General features: G+C 48.9%; 1 protein-coding gene across 1 annotated transcript in view; it reads right to left on the bottom strand.

Moving 5' to 3' along the window:
• The window catches only part of LOC146811372 (integrin alpha-M-like), a 278,712-nt gene that overhangs the window by 97,742 nt on the left and 163,272 nt on the right, over positions 1-17,698 (bottom strand). The window contains exons 9-11 of the mRNA XM_085618488.1: positions 17,011-17,155; positions 14,083-14,159; positions 13,277-13,403 (exon numbers count right to left, since the gene is read on the bottom strand). Of these exons, the coding sequence (XP_085474614.1) occupies positions 13,277-13,403; positions 14,083-14,159; positions 17,011-17,155 (349 nt within the window). The remainder of the gene's footprint in view (positions 1-13,276; positions 13,404-14,082; positions 14,160-17,010; positions 17,156-17,698) is intronic.

Raw genomic sequence — 17,698 nt, 5'->3', positions numbered from 1 at the left:
CGTATTTTGGGGCCCCCTGTTCAAAACAGCTTTGAATATATGATCCGCTTTAGGCTCTTTCATGCCCTCTTTGGACAGGCACTGACAGTGCACAAGGCACACTCACCAGGGACCTGCACCGGCTCATGATACACAAATGCGCTCAATTGAAACTCCTCACACATTCATTTAAGGCACCACACAACTCACAACCACCTACCTGAACAGTCACATCTCCTTCCACCAACCACCCAGACCCCTCCTCTTTGCAGGATCCTACTCGCAAACATCCCAACCATATACAGAACCAGAGCAGGAGGACAGACGTTCCCATACGTCACTCCTAAAGCATGGCATGACCCTGCACTCCACATCAGAGCCTCCTCATGTCTTCTTCAATCCCACAAGATGCTGAAGACCTGGCTTTTCAATTACCCAGCTTACCATAGGCAGGGCTGGGCACACACCCTACTCAGCACAATGATACCCTTGAGGTTGATAGTGCACTTTACAAATACACATAACATAACAATTGTCTGAATTAACTCCCAATGACTATCATTCAGAACCATAGCGTTATATGCACCAAGGATCTGAGCCAGTTTTCCAACAAAGATCCAATAATCGGAGGAGGAGCCTAGCGCGCAACCAAGATGGCCGCGTAGGTGCGAGGCTCCCGAGGACCTCCGCAACCTCCTACGATTATCCTGAAATTATCCTGCCCTGGATGAGGGGACTATGTTGGTGAACCTGAGCTGAGGTGGCACCCGTTTCCCGCTTCCGAATCGGACCTCGGACACCGGAGTGAGCACCGATTGAGGTGTGCGGCCTTCCCCTCGCCGGACCCCGGATTTGCGCTGTGGGGTGATCCAGTGACAAAGTGAACAACAGCGGCAGGCAGGGCCTGGCGACTCGCGTACCCCGCACTTTCGCTTTCGCTTTCGCACCACCTTGTCGTCTCTGCGAGGTTGGGTCGCGGAGCCCTTGGTGTTGGTGTGGTGTGGCCTTGCTGGGAGACCCTGCCTGCCTGCAGGCTGTGATCCACCCCGCTGCTCTGAGGGGGCCCCCCCGGAGCTCGTGGCCCTGCTTTCCTGCCCTACACGACGTGGCTGGTGCGACTGGGAGACTGGTGGCCATGGCCACGAAACCAGATGGAGACCGGGCAAAGACCAAATCGACCCGGCGTGGCGCCGTCCATCAGGCCAACAGTATGGACCGCTATACCCTCCAGAAGGGATCTCCCGATGGACCGCGCAAGTCCCCTGAGAGCCCTCCTGATGCCCCAGACCTGCCCGCAGATCTGACTCTGCGAGATGTTATGGGCGCCATTGCCGAGATGAAGGCCTCGGTGGGCCAGCGGTTTGATACACTGGCGCAGAAGATTGACTCGGTCCTCGTGGATGTTGGCCTGGTTAGGGCCGATCTTTCCAAAACCAACGACCGAGTAGAGTCTTTGGCCCACACCGCATCGGGCCTAACGACAGATGTGGCGGCCTTGCAAGCAGAGGTGCGCCGGCATAGTCAGGCGACTGCGCTTATGGATCGACGCCTGGAGGACTCCGAGAGTCGGGCACGGAGGAACAACATCCGCATTATCGGGGTGCCCGAGGGACGCGAGGAGGCGGCGGCGGATCTCTTTGTGGAGGACCTGATTGCTACCCATCTCCAGCCACGGGGGCTGAGCGAATTCTTCGCTGTGGAGAGGGCCCACAGGGTTCCCGGGGGAAGGCCGAAGGTCGGAGCCCCTCCGAGACCTCTCATCGCCCGGATTTTTAATTTTCGGGATAGAGACGCTATCCTGCAAACCTCCAGACTGCATGGACCGGTCAAGCTTGACAATATGGAGGTTAATTTTTATCCTGATTTCACCCCAGCGGTCCAGAAGCAGAGACTGAGCTTCCTAGGCGTCAAACGCCGTCTTCGGGACCTAAACCTCAAATACGCCATGCTTTTCCCGGCCAAGCTGCGTGTGGAGGTGGATGGTCGCACGCACTTCTTTGATCGTCCCGAAGCGGCCGGGGACTGGCTAGATACTCTGCCCGGGGATCGTGATCGGGGGGGCGGGGGGGGGGGGCGGCGGGGGGAGACGGCACGCTGGATCAGGACTGAGGGTCTAATATTGGGCCTCACTCTGGACGAAAATGATGCCACTTTTGATTCTGCGTCAGTTTTTGTAAGTTCCCCTCCTATGGAGGTTGTGTTGGGTCTATTGGGGGTTCTCCCTCCTCCTCTAGGGGGTTTAGTTAGTCTAACTATATATGGGGCGACAGGCACACTGCACGTTGGGGGGGCTGTTTGGGCTCATGCAGGGGTGCAGGGAGGGGGGAGTTCTGTCGGGGTGGGTGGGTAGGGATGGGGTGTTGTTCGTTTTTATCACAAGGCAAACGTATTATTGTGTTAGTTCTAAAGTGCTCTCCGGGGGACGAATGATGGCTTCTGTATATGATGGGGGGTAGGGAACTAACTTTGTTGTCTTGGAATGTGAATGGACTGGGGGACAGGATCAAACGGGGTGTGGTCCTGCAGTTTTTGAAGCGAATCTCGCCCGATGTAGTCTTTCTGCAGGAGACACACCTCATTGGCAACTCCTTCTGCGCCATGAATCGGCGTGGCTATCGCCTAGTGGCTCACTCGGGCTTCACGTCCGGCTCACGGGGTGTGGGCATCATGGTGAAGAACTCGCTCCCGTTGGAGATTGATGAGGTGCTCCACGATGACAGGGGATGTTATACGGTCTTGGTGGGAAGACTGGAGGGCAAAGTGGTTGTCTTTGTGTCAGTATACATCCCACCGGGGCTGCAGTCGACCACCTTTGCGGACCTTGGGCGCCTTCTCCTTGGCCTTCCGGGGGGGCTTTTAGTTGTGGGGGGGGATTTTAATGCGGTGGTATCTGGGTCTTTGGATCGTCACCCCCCTAGGGACCTCCCCCGGGCACAGGTGTGGCTACCCGGCCTCTTGGATACAAATGGATTAGTGGACTGCTGGCGTTTAAAACACCCCACGCAGCTGCAGTACACTTTCCACTCGGGAGCCCATGGTAGTCTCTCACGACTAGACTATGTCCTTGTCCCGGCGGCCTATGTTGGGAGGGTGGGAGAGGTGCGCCATTTGCCACGGGGTATTTCGGACCACTCCCCGCTCCTACTGCACTTTGATGTCTTTCCGAGGGGTGAGGGTAGGGTGGTCCCAATCAATCCTTGGTACCTGAGCGACCCCACCATTCGTGCTGAATTGATTAAATCCCTTCAGCGATATTTTGATGAGAATGTGGGGTCTGTGCCTTCGGCCGTACCGCTATGGGAGGCCTTCAAGACAGTACTCCGAGGGGAGGCCCTATCCCTTATTTCCCACGCCCGGAGGCGCGAGCGGGAGGAGGTGACCCGGATGGAGGCTGAAATAGCCGAGTTGGAGGGGAATTTAGAAGGTGGGGTGACGGATGCTGCATTACATGTCCTCCAACTCAAGCAAGCGGCCTACGGGGCCCTCGTCACGGAGGCGGCCAGGGGCCTCAGTAGAGAGCAACAGGGGCGACTGTATGATGTGGGTGATAAGGCTGGTAAATTTATAGCGTGGTTGGACAAAAAAGAGAGAGCGAATCGTGTGGTCCCGCTGATTGAGAAAACGGATGGTGTGTGTGTGACTGAGCCAGAAGAAATTGTCTCCTACTTCGCGGATTATTTCCAGGGGGTGTATTCCCCGGTGTCTCCCTGCTCGGAAGAGGATTCCCGTGCCCTGCTCAGTGATATCGCGCTGCCGTCCCTTTCCGGGGAGGACAGGGTGTCGTTGGACGCCGCTCCCACCTCCGACGAGATCGCCCTCGCCATACGCTCGGTCGCTTCCGGCAAGGCCATGGGTCCGAATGGTCTCCCTATCGAGTTGTACAAGTTGCGACCGGATACGCTGGCACCCCACCTCCGGGCTATGTTCCTGGCGGCACACTCGGTGGGCTCCCTCCCGCCGGACCAGCGTCTGGCTACAATCGTGGTCATCCACAAGGAAGGGAGACCTCGGGACTGGGTTACATCCTATCGGCCCATTTCGCTACTGAATGCGGAGCCCAAGATTCTCGCCAAGGTACTGGCCAATCGGCTGGTCGGCGTGGTGGGCGATTTGGTTCATCAGGACCAATCAGGCTTTATTCCCCATCGCAACACAGCCCTTAATCTGCGGCGTTTGCACGGTGTGCTCGCACGTGCCCCGTTCATACGGGAGCCGGCCATTTTGGCGTCCTTAGACGCCACCATGGCGTTTGACACGCTTGAGTGGCCATATATCTGGGCGATGCTTGCGAAGTTTGGATTTGGCCCAGGGTTCATCAGTTGGGTTAAATTGCTGTATTCGGGCCCATTGGCGCAGGTGGTGGTGAACGGAAGAGTGTCGGCTCCGTTCGAGCTGGGCCGGGGCACACGGCAGGGCTGCCCCTTATCGCCGCTCCTCTTTGCACTTGCCTTGGAGCCCCTGGCGGAGTGGCTGCGGTGGGAGCCTTCCATCCGTGGTCTCCGCTGGACCCCTGAGTATGAAGACCGCGTATCCCTATACGCTGATGACATCCTCTTGTACCTAGCTTCCCCACGTAAATCACTCATAGTACTGGTTGATGTTTTGCATTCATTCGGTCGTAACTCCGGTCTGGTCATCAACTGGGCTAAATCGTGTGTGTATGTTCTCTCTGGGGAGGCTCCTATCCTCCCGCGGGGCTGTCCGATCCAGGTCGCCCCGCAGGGATTTAGGTACCTGGGTGTCTTCATTACTCTGGACCCGGAGGCTCGGTATGATCGGAACTTGCTTCCCCCCCTCCAGCGTCTGAAAGAGGATGTCCCGCGCTGGCGGTGTTTGCCGCTTTCGCCGCTCGGCCGGGCGGCATTGTTTAAAATGATGTCGCTGCCGCGTTTCCTATACGCGTTGCAGAACACTATGGACCTCGTCCCAGCGCGCTACTTCCGCGAAGTGGAGAGTTTGCAGCGCCGCCTGTTCTGGGACGGGAGGCCACGTATTGCCCTGGCTAAGCTGACGCTCCCCTGGTATGACGGGGGGATTGCCCTCCCGGATATTAAATGGTATTATTGGGCCTCCCAGCTAGCTGCGATTAATCAGGGCCTATATGGGCCCGCCTTAAACCCGGCGTTTGAAATGGATAGGATGCTACTTCCAGGTGGTGACCATAATCGAGCGCTCTACTCTAGCGCGCCCGGCGCTCGCCTAACGGGCCCCACGCGTGTCATGGTGCGAGTGTGGCACGCGGCCAATGCTGCAATGGGGTGGAAGGACCGTTTGACCCGGGCGTCACCACTATACGCATCTGAGCGGTTGGGCTCCTTGTGGACCTCGAAGAGCTTTGAGAAGTGGGATTTAATAGGCATTAGCAAAGTGGGGGATCTCTGGACGAGGGGAGGATTTAAAACGTTCGAGATGCTGCAGATGGAATTTCAGTTGCAGGGCAGCGAGTACTTTCGGTATTTGCAGGTCCGTCATGCGCTGGGCTCCGTCTTTCCGGACGTTGCCTCCATCCCGGAGTGTTCCCCCCTGGAGGATAGAGTGCTGGATGGACACATCCCGGACAGCACGATCTCACTGATCTACAAAAAACTGATCAACGACCGCTCAGACTTGTTGACTGCCCTTCGTGGGGCTTGGGTAGCCGACGGGCTGGAGCTGGACGACGAGGACTGGACCTCCGCGGTGGCCTCCCCGAAAGAGGTGGCCATACCGGCTCGCCTTCGTTTCGTCCAGCTCAAGATACTCCACAGGGTCTACATGACGGGGCCAAAGCTCCTGCGTATGGGCTATGCTGAGGACGGTTTGTGTAAGCGTGGGTGTGGTGCGTTGGGGACTTTTCTGCATATCCTGTGGGAGTGCCCGGAGGTGGAGGGGTTCTGGCGTGGTGTGCATGAGGTGCTGCGAGTGGTTACGCATGTGGCGCTGTTGCCCGAAGCGAGGAGATGCCTGTTGAATGTGTGGGAGCCTACCGACTATTCGGTGCCGCAGACGTGGTGGGTGACTCTGGGGTATATGGTTGCCAAGCGTGATATTGCCCAATTGTGGGGATCCCAGAGGCCTCCGACTGTCTCAGACTGGAAGGAACATATGGATTGGTGCATGTTTCGGGAAAAGGTGGTGTATGTGGCGAGAGGTAAGCCTGGGACATGGGTGAAAGTGTGGGGCCCCTGGAACGCCTACCGCGGGGGAATCTGTGCTCCGCCGTTATTGCCTGATCCATCGCCGGCCCCGTCCCCTTAGCCAACTCATCCCCCCGGTACCTGGGCATTAGGTGTACCCAGCCCTAGTTCTGATCTCTCCCCCCCTCTTGAGATTCCTATGGATGGCTAGGATCCCCCCTCTAGGGGAGCACGTGTTGCTATTTCCGATTGAGGATTGCCTTGTGGGTTTGTTTGTATTTGTTGTTCTTTAAGTTTAAAATGGAACCGTATAGTGGGGTCTGGATAGTGTGGCTCGCAACGATGTTACCTCCTGTGCATGCTCGGCCGCAGCACCATGTGTTTTATAAATGTATATCGTATGCTCCTTTTATTGCTAGCGGCCGGCCGGAAGGTTGTAGGCCCATATTTGTATATTTTTTTGAGTCTTGTAATAAACGGTTTCAAAAAAAAAAAAAAGATCCAATAATCCCCGTCACTCCTCCAGTTCTTACCTCTTGAATGGGCATCAAGTAAACCCCATCTACACTGGCAGTACTGGATATCATTTGAAGAGTGACCCTCTCCACTTGGACCATCTGAAGAATCCTAACGCTTTACCCACTACCCCTCTGAAGAACTGTATTCCCCAACCACGAACAGCTCTCAGCTGCTTCATAACTAGATTAACCCATTAGAAGTGTCTTTGTATATGGTACCTACACAACACTTCTAACTTGTCACTTCTCAGCTTAACACTTCTCAAAAAGAATCCAAAATATATTCAAAATGTCAATTCAAAAAATATGAAAAACAGGGAAGGAAAGGATCAGGACAACAAAAATCAATGAGAGAAAAAAGAGAGAGGAGCGTGGAGGAAAAAAGTGGGGTGCAGATCATTTTCAGAAATAGAAAAACCAAAAAGGAAAGCCGAAAACAAAAACAAAAAAACAAAGGAGACAGGCTGGAGTAAGGTGAAAGCAAAATAAAAGTCAGGGGAAGGAAAAAAATTAAATTGGTGGTTCACAACAGGGTACCTAACCCCCACAAGGGAAAAAGGAGAAAGGGTGAATGAAACCGCAGAGTACAGGGTTAAAAATGAAAAGTGATTAGAAAAACGAAGGAAAGTAAATACAAAATTAGAAAAAAAAGTAAAACAATTGAGAGTAACATATTTTAATTAAAGGGCCACATTTGCAAACATACATACTCCATGTCCTCAACAAAACCTACCATTATTATGGTTTCCAGAAATCTGAATACCATTCTTCTTAATGGACTACCTAGCATAAAGGTTAAGAAAGCAGTGCCTGAAAACAGGGAGCAACCCTTCACTAACAAAGGAGATAGGATTTTTCTCCAACCACAAACCAACCAACCAAAATGTTTATCTCTGCGACAATAAATCTCATATAAACTCTGTTGTTAATGTTCAGTCATATCCTGCTTGTATACCAAACAAAAGTTATACCAACATTTTTTAAACGAAGATATTGTTTCTATTTTCGTTTCAATTTTCATGAAAAGAAATTATGTATGTCTTGGAATTATTTTTATGATTAATATGAAATCATCTTTTTAAATGTGTATGAATTACTATGGAGAGGATGAACTTTAGGAGGGGATGTGTTAACAAAGATTTTACAATTGTTATACATAGTTTTCTCTATGAAAATAATAGGCTGACAGAATCAGGGGCGTGCCAGTGGTAAGCTTTCCTAGGGACCACCCTCTTGGCTACTGCGTCCAAATTCTTACGATTTCATGTTGGGTGGTGGGCCATCCCCCATCCCCTGAGAGTTTGCACGTTTACGTCAAGGGTGGATGACTAGATGACTAAGAAGTCTGGTTTTACATGTCCCCTAATGTGTAGTGGGTCAGAAAGTGAGGCTTTGTACTTATGCTCCACCCTAGAGATTACTACTAAGGCTTTGACAGGATACTTAAAGGGCTCTGTAGCTGGTTTTAGCATGCCCTTCAACATGGGTAGTGTTAGACCTGGTACCATTAGCGTGAGTCTCCCTTCCATTTTTTACTGTTGTCTCCTCTGTTGTTGATATGTTTTGCTGGTTTTAGATGCTTTGGCCACTGCACCACTGCTATTCAGTGCCACAATGCAAGTGCTCCCTATGTTAAATTGATGTGATGAATTGGTGACTCCATGATTGGCTTATTTGATTTACTTGTCAGACCCTAGTACAGTGCACCATGTGTGCCCAGGACCTGTAAATCAAAGGCTGCTGGTGGGCTTGCAGCACTGATTGTGCCACCCACAGAAGCTGCTTGTAAAGTGTGTCTCAGGCCTGCCATTGCAGAGCCTGTGTGCAATCTAGTACTGCCATGTCGACTTGGTAAGTGCACCCACTTGCCAGTCCCTAAACCTTCCCTTTTCTACATGTCAGACATCCCTAAGGTAGGCCCAATGGCAGGGTGCATTGTATGAACAAGGTAGGACATGCCCTGATGTGTGTGGCAATTCCTGATAGTGAATTACAGCCAATTTTGTTTTTCACTATTGCCAGGCTACCTGTCCCGATAGGTCAGAATGGGTAGTTTGATTATAACATCTTATAATACTAACTTTCCCAGAGAACATGGTAGAAAAACGAATTTAGTATGCCTGAACTCAGAATGATAAAATACATATTTTAGTGGAGATGGTTTTAACATTCTGTGTTTGAAAATACCACTTTTAGAAAGTAGGAACTTATTTTCTTTCCTAACCATCCAGCCTTCCTCTGCTAGGTTGTGTATTGCATGTCTGGTTTGTGGTTGACAGGAGGGCTTGGGCTCCAGCAGTCTGATGGGTCAGGGCTGGGCTAAATAGGATCTTAGCTGACTTGAGAGTGGGGGCGGAGATTTCCTTTCAGTGCCCCCAGCCTTCATAGAATAGAGAGTAGGGGGAGATTTCCTTTCAGCTGCCTAGGCCATGTCTGCTTTCAACAATGCTGTCTCCACCTCCTGCCAAGAAGCTGGACAGAACTGGTTCTGGCTAGGTACAGGCACCCTCTGCCTTCAGAGGACAAAGGATTTACTAGTATAAATATTGGGGCCCAGACCCCAAGACTTTAGATCACTTCTGAGAATCAAGACGGACCTTTTGACAAGGAGAAGAACCAGAGAATCTGCAGGAGTTTTTGACTACCCCTACGCCAGTGTTTTATTTGCTGGGGTTGGCCTACAGTGGTTTCTTTATTCCCAAGGAAAGGAAAAAAGACTTTTATTGAAACTTTCATCATCTTGAAGAAGAATCTTCAAGGGCTTGAATTGTGCTTGCCTCCTGCTGAAGTCTCAGGGATACAAGACTTCACCACCAGCTCCACCCTGAATTCTCTTGCTGGGTATTCTGTCTGCAGAAGCCTGCGTGTTGCTGGGAGCTGGAAGCACAACTCAACAAGAAGAAACGTGTCGCATGCGCAGCTGTTGCCGTCGGATCATCGGAGAAGCGTGTTGCCGCCGCAGAGGTCGCTGCCGCATCACCGGAGATGCGTGTCTCCGTCGCAGTTGTTGGTCGTCGCATCACTGGAGAAGTGTGTCACCACCGCAAGGGTCATTGTCGCCTCACCGGAGAAGAGTGTCGCGGCTCCAAAGTTACAGAGTTCGCCGCACGGCCGTTGGGCGTGCACGCATCATCTTCACGTCGTCGCATCGCATCAAGGTCGCCATCTTTTCGCATTGCACCGGATCGTCACATCGCATCAAGGCCCCATCTTGTCGCATCGCAACCGGATTGTACCCGAGATCGTCGCATCACCTCCTCTCCGGTAAGGAACAGACGCATCGCCTACTTTGCGCAAGCACTGAGTAACAGACTCATCGCCTCCCCCGGAGCAAGGAACAGACGCATCGTTCTCCCTGCGAAACTTTTGTTTGTTTTGCGTTACGCATTCCAGGTACTTTTGTGAGAAATGTGTCGCATTTACCATCAACTTGAACTAAGCTATTTCTACCATCTAAAAGCCTATTTTTAATTACAGTATTGTGGACTTTTGTCGTTTTGCTCTTATGTTGTCTATATAAAGAATACTTATTTTTATAAAACCTGTATGGTGTCCATCTGTAGTGTTTTTACTGTATTAATGTATGTGTTTACAAATGATTTACACACTGACTCTGAGATAAGCCTGCCTGCTCGTGCCAAGCTACCAAGGGGGTGAGCAGGGGTTATTTAGGAGAGTAGTCCCCTTACCCTGACTAGAAACAAGGGTCCCTACTTGGTCAAAGGTACCTACCTCTGCCCACTAGAGACCCCCAGTTCTAACAGGTAGGAACTAGATAGTACTTTCCATCTTAGAGAGGGTCTCGACTAAGAATTCATCCTCCCAAAACTACATGGATGTCCACTTGATAACTTTATGGTTTTCGTCCGCTCGCTGTATTTGCTTGTGGTATGAGGTTGTATCGTCTTCACATAGTTCTGCAGCTATGTCATATAGCTCATCCTTGTGGTAGGGGCTGTGTGAGTCCGCTGAGAAATGTTTTGAACCCTGAGGTATATATGCCTTTGTCATAGTGTCTGGATGGGTCATGAGAGGGAGAGGAGGAGGTGGAGGAGGAGGAAGTGGAGGCGGAGGTAGTGGAGAGGGAGTGGAAGGGCAAATTGAACAGGGCTTGCGCCTGTACACTTGCATCTCTTTTTTTGCTTAAGAGCTGGTTCTGGTGCCAAAGCTAAGTCCTACTCGAAGGCTGACTTCTGCTTAGGTGGTAAGTTGTTAAATACATTGGGCGGCGATTTCGTAATAATCTTTTCCATCTGTGGATGAATTTAGAGTCTCTTTTGTCTGGCATCGAGCTCTGCTTGGAGCCACTCAAGGATTGACTGCTGCGAGTTGTCGGGCTTTCAAAGCCGGTGGTTTTGATGCTGTAGGTTTGGCTCTCGGAAGTGGCACCTTTGGAGTCGGCTGAATCGGCGCTGAGATAGGTCTCAGCTCCCACAGTTTCAGTGCTGAAGGTGGTGTCAGCTCCGAGTGAGATTTTAGTGCTTGTGGTGTCTGGGGGCCTGTTGGTGTTTTCAACACTGACATGGGCTTCGGTGCCTAGGAGGCGAAAAGCTTTGTTTTGGCAGAGGGTTGGGTAGGTTGAGAGCCCACGGTTGCGGGTGTGTCGGCTCTGTGGGCATATCGTGGTTTTGAAATATGGCAGAGACTTGCGGTACTCCTGAGGGCTGACTCGACTTTTAGGGTTTCATGGCCCAACCGCTCTTGTGTGTGGCTCCGCCTCACCTCAAGGGACTTTGGTGAGCTTTGTCCAAGGGTCTGCTATACTCACAGCAGTGGCAGCTGCTGTTTAACGTGGGTGGCGGGGCGGGGGGAAGAGGGAATAAAAAATAATCTACTTACCTGTAGGCCGGCCACCGCCTCTCAGTCCTGTTCGGTCATCGACACAGGAAGCACACTGGCTTCCCTAGCCAATCATGACCCTGCTGTCACCAACATGACAGCAGCGTTGTGATTGGTCTCAGCACCTTGGTTCGACACTTAGACAGGGACTGGGAGCCTGTGTATGTTCTGCACCGAGGCTGTGCAATACAGCTGGTGGAGGAGATACAAAGGGGCATATATTCACAAGCCCCTGTCGCCACAAGAATGCCACTTTTAGTGACATTCCTGTGGCGATATGGGCTTCGCCTTATTTAAAAGGCTGTGTTAAGCCACTTAACATGGCTTAACACAATCTTGTAAACCAGGCCCCCTTTCACGCTATACTTAGCTTGAAAGGGGTGGGCAATCGGTGTTGTGGTGAGCGTTCCACCGCAACACCCATTGATTTTGACGCTGCCCTATATTTTCAAGGGCAGTGTAAATATGGGGCAGAGCCAAAATTAAGACCAGGGAAAACCTGGTCTTCATCAGGCGCAACGAGGAGAAATGTTTCATTTCTCCTCGTTTTTGGTGTTTCTATGGGGCATATTTACAAGCCCCTATCGCCACAGGAACGCCACTTTTAATGACGTTCCAGTGGCAATATGGGCTTAGCCTTATTTACAAGGCATCATTAAGCCATTTAACGTGGGTTAACGCTGCCTTGTAAATAAGGCCCCTTTCATGCTATACTTAGCATGAAAGGGGTGGGCAATGGGTGTTGTGTTGGGCGTTCCCCCGCAACTCCCATTGATTTTGATGGTGCCCTATATTTACAAGGGCAGCGTAAATATGGAGCAGCACCAAAATTACGACCAGGGTAAACCTGGTCTTAAACACAACAAGCAAAAATGTTTCATTTTTCCTCATTTTTGATGTTTCTATGTGTGCTGGGTTGCGCAGCACACATAGTAACAGCAAAAGGCCATTGATTGTTTATGTGCAGGCGGGTGACTATTGCTGCACATAAACAATCAATTAAAAAAATTACGTTTGGCAACTTCTATGTGTGCTGCATTAAGCAGCACACATAAAAGTTTCAAAATGCCATTTCAGATTTTTTATGTGCAGGAAGGAACACCTTCTATAGGCTGTCTTGCTGAGTGAAGATGCAATGGAGCAGCCATTTTGGAGGTGTGAAAAATAACTTTCCAAGAGGTCTGTCCATGACTATTAGCTTTGTCAATACTCGAGTGGAATTTTACAAGCATTGCCAAAGCCATTTGCTATAGCCAGACATCTTAGAAGGCTATTGTTTATATTTCCAAGATGTTCACCACTTTATGACATTGTGTCTAAATGTAATGTGGCAGTCCTCTTGAAGATAAGACAATAATGTTCAGCAATCTAGAAACGTGTGTTCCATTACGACTAGGCCATCTTGAAAGTATAGAAAATAACAATCGAAGATAGCCACCCACCTCTACTGGCTTTGTCAATATTTGTGCAACTTTGGCAAAGCCAATACTGGCAAACAACAAGCATTGGCAAAGCAAGGCTAATTGGCATTGGCCATGTGCACAGTAGCGTTCATGCCCAAAAACAATCAACATACATGCAAAGGCTAATCTCTTTCCGAGGCAGTAAGAGGTTGTGTTCCCATTGCAGTTAGCAAGAGTTAATGGTAGCAAAAAAGTATGTTTTACTTAAAAGTATGATTGCGAATTATACTTTTGATATACACTGATTTAACACATTCAGAGACATTCAAACTAATTGATACCAAAGGTGTAGGAATGCTTCCTATACCACAGTCCACAGTAGTGGTGGGTTGCACTGCTCCACATTTGCAATGGTTCTTACCTAGGTAGGAATCTTTCATATCACTGTCCTGCACGGTGACGTTGATGAAAGTGGATATGTTCCCGCGTATTTCCTCCAGCCCTCCTGACCAATCATATGCTCCAACGGTGCCTACGGTAAGGATATCCTGGCCGTGAGGGAGAGAGAGAGCATTACTGAGCTATTGAAAGAACATTACCCATTTTCATGCCATCAGGACGGTGTGTGGCAAATGCCATATTGGAGACTTCTTTTAATATTGGTACTTATGTTGCATTAGAATAGCTTCAATGAATATTCATGAAATTACAAAGTGTCCTTAGATGAATATGAATGATATCATGGGGGTCCAGAAATTAATATTAATGAGTTGCCCTGATGTCCTTGGAGGAATATTATTGAGGTAACTGAAATGTGTGCAATCTATGTTGTTGAGGTGATAAATTCTACTCAATCAAATATTCATGGTGTAACAGTATGTTGTTATAATGATATATTTTATTATTATCTTATGAATGAATATTCACAGAGCGAGGGATAGCTTTAGACCAGGGTTGTTCAAACTGGATGAAGAAACCCCGAATATGACTGCATTTTCAGGATAAACACAGACAAGCATGCATCAAATTAACCTAGAGAGAATCCATTTACATAGTCACTGTGTATCCTGAAAATCAGGACAAAATATTGCCCAGTCCCTCTTTGAATAAATGATTATTTGTATTCTGGTTAATATTTATGAAGTGACAGAATTTCATAAGTTCAGGGGTAAAAGTGACACAGTTCTTGAACTCCCCGATATCTTACATAGCTTAACTTCGACTCACCTTTGTCATGAGCGCACTGAAGCCTCCTTGGGAGAATTCTAGCTGGAAGGAGCTGCTATTGGAGTCTTGCTGGGTTCCTAAAGGCGGGAAAAGAACAGCGATGTAAATCACCGACAGAAGAGAGTGTGGCAGTGTAGTATAAGGTAAGGAAAGGATTGTGTTCTATTTCTATGTTCCCCTCTTCTACAGGAGTAACAAGAAAATAAGGTAAATGAATAGGTAAAACTCCTCCCCCAAAGTATCTGTGAAACTCTAATGTCTATACTACTTTCTTTTTTATCTTTTTTATCTTTTTTCTACCTCAATTCCGCCTTCCTTTTCTGATTTCTCTAATTTCCCTGTTCACTTTTATGCCTTTATGTTTTACTTTCAATTATGCAGTTTCTTCATCGTCTTTGCTTTGTCTTCCTCACATGTTCTACCCTTTCCTCTTAGATCTCGCTTCCTTTCATATACAGTTGATCTCTCGTTCCCTCAAAGTTTCAATTCTTATGCTTTTGTTTAGTCTGCTTTTTTTTTGTTTTTGATGTCTTTCCTCTCTATCTCTCTCCTAGACATTCTCTCTATCCTTTGGATTTCCTTGTCTAAGTTTCTGTTTTCAGCTACCTCTCTGCTCGAACAATGTCCTTTATAGCTTTCATATTTGTGTGTCTTAGCCTTTTTCCTTCTTTCGCAGCATTTCCTAGTTTCTCTATCAGATTTTCTTTCTTCTAGATTTGTTCTGACTGCGCTTTTACCTCTGTTGTTTTTTTTTATTTCTCTGTAGTTCTCCATTCTAATGCTCTATTCTTCTCATCAATCACTTTCACCTTTTTTAAACATTTTATTTGGGCTTTTTCACTTTATTCCTCTTTTTTGCTTATTGCCTTTTTTCTTTGTAATGTAACTACCACCCCATCCCCGCTATCCTGTGTGTTCGTAATTTCATTGTCTGTCTTTGGCTTCACCCTGCCTTGACCCCATTTCTTTTGGAAGGAGAGGCTTGTCTGTCTGTTGTCATAAGGACCTCAAGGAGGAGTATTATAGGGTGACCCTCAAGAACAAGCTGGAGAGAGACCTAAAAGAGGGATTTGGGAGTCAACAATACCCTGCAGTTGGATTCCTCTAACTCATAGTGCCAGCACCTGGTAGGTGAGATTATCTTCTGGCTATATCAGAAGTCTATATTATAACCCTCTTTTTCTGTGCCAAAATCTCTTACAAGAATGCTTACTACACTGAGGAGTAACATCAATTGATCTTGTTCTGTGGAAAATGCAGGGGGCCCAGATAGAAGGATGGTGGCCATCTTCTCCAGATGTTCATAAACAAAGAGCTAGCATATGGACAAAGGAGGCTAATCTTCTCACAGAAGCACATCTAGCGTCACATGAATTAAAGCAACCAAGGATCAAAATTCCCTCCCAATTTCCGGGAAGCTCTCTGGCCACCTGAGTTCCCCCTGCCCACCTCTGTAGGGAAGCAGGCCGAGACATTGGGGGTATGGTTTGACGAGAGCCTCTCCTTCTCATTCCACATCAAGAAATTGGCCGGCATTTGTTTTGGTCTCCTCAAGACTTTAAGAAAGTTCTTTCCTCTCCTGTCCCAAGCAGCAAGAGAAAGGGTCACCTGTGCTCTCATCCTGTCCCGGCTAGATTATGCCAATGCGCTCTACATTTGCATCCCTGGCTACCTGATAAAAAAGCTCCAGGTCGTCCAGAATACGGCAGCTAGACTTCTTCTGGGCATCTCCGCCAGACATAGCATGCGTCATCACCTGCGTTCTCTTCACTGGCTTCCCTCAGTTGAACGGGTGAAGTTTAAATCGCTGGTCCTAGCCCATCGCGCTCTGCATGGCTTTGGACCATCTTATCTTAAAAAGCGGTTCGCCTTCTATGTGCCATCGAGACAGTTGCGATCTGCATCCCATCGCTTCGCACTGGTTCCCCGTTTTAAGTACCAGAGGCTTGGTGGCAGCTCACTGGCACGGAGGGCCGCGGCTGCTTGGAACGCACTTCCCATGGCATTACGCAATATCAAAGACCCGGCAGTATTCAAGAAAAATCAGAAAACTTCCTTTTTTGTTTGCTAGTCTCCTCGCTCCCCTTTAGACATCGCGCCGGGACACTCGTGAATAGCCGTGTGCGTTAAAAATCCAAATAAAAAACACTCCCACCGGAGGGACAAGTGGGACTCTGGGTTTGGGGAAGTATGGTATAATATCAGAAGAATACAAAATATTCTCCATATTCCTCTCAACCCAAATCTAGCTCAGATCCATTAAAGAGGGGAGTTCACAGTGCCATAGCAACATATTGCTAGAGTTAGGCTACTGAATTCCCAAAGGTCAGCTACAAGGCGGCAAGCTCGGCCCTCCCCCTAGAATTATGGCGGAGAGTTGTGGTATGTGCTCTTTTCCTCACTTCCGCTGCTCTTGTTCACGAGTCTTGGTTGGCTGAATTTGGAGGTCTGGCACCATCTGAAAGATCTAACAAGCGGCAAAAATTTGTCTTTCTGAGTCCCTTCATTTTTCTAACATCCACTGCTACCACCCAGCATGTTAACACACTCTGCTCCGGGGTATCCATTTAAGCTTTGGGGACCTTGGGTAATGAAAGTATTATGTGTCCCCTGATTTTGTTTAAATTGTGTGTTTTAACAAAATTGTGCTACCATTTCTGATCCAAACTGACGTGGTCCTAAACCAGATTTCTTCGGGGTTCATAGTTACTCTAATTCTTCTGCTCATGGTAACACTGATATCCATCTCTAGATAGGTATGTGCCTGAAGCTCTGAGAGCTGGACAATTCGAAGGATGCATGGTGAGCCCAGCTTACCTTGCTGAGGTGGCTGAGCGGGTGAGTCCCCGAAAGCTGGAATCTGGTCCCTTACTCCACTAAATTATCTGGGATCTTGCCCATCAGGCACTAGTACAAAACATCCCTTACCTTCAATGATGAAGATCCTGCTGGCCAAGACAGACTCAATGGAGGCCAGCGCACTAAAGTTGTTCACAGGGAAGGCATTCTCTTTGCTGGAGGCGATGGTGTGTAGCTCTTCCAGGGCCTGGGGTGACTTGAAAGCATCCCCAACCTGTCTCAGAGAGTGAAGGGAGAAATAGGAGGCACAGAGAGGGAAAAGAGGAGTGTGAGCACAGGAATTTAGGGAAAAGAAAACAATGGGAAGAATCAGGAAAGGGGACAGAGGTAGAAAGGGGAAAAGGAGAAGGGAAGGAAGGGAGATATGGGATAGAGATATGGAGAGGGAGACAAAGACACCGTTAGAGATGCTATGTTGTAGAGGTTTAATCTGTTCCGCCATGCAGTGATAAAATAGGTGATCCTGCATTCAGGGGACAGCGAGTGCGGTCTGTATAGAGTGCCGTTTCCCCTTGGTTGGGTGAATTTCAAAGCTGCCTTTGTAGGATTAGCTCCAAAGGTCCTTCCACCTTCGACAGTTTCAGTTCTACGGACACTTTCCCCTCAGCCGAGAGAGTTCCAACAGCCTCTTACCATGAGGCTGGGTCAGTTCTAAGGGATTCTTCCTCGTCAGTTAAATCAGTTTCACCCCATCAGTGTCCCTTCATTCGTTCAGCTCAAAAGCTCTTTTCTAATTGGTTACATTATTTTTGTGTGG

The sequence above is a fragment of the Triturus cristatus genome, chromosome 7 (genome assembly GCF_964204655.1).
Source record: "Triturus cristatus chromosome 7, aTriCri1.1, whole genome shotgun sequence".
NCBI classification, from domain to species: Eukaryota; Metazoa; Chordata; class Amphibia; order Caudata; family Salamandridae; genus Triturus; species Triturus cristatus.
This window is presented reverse-complemented; position numbering and strand designations above follow the sequence as displayed.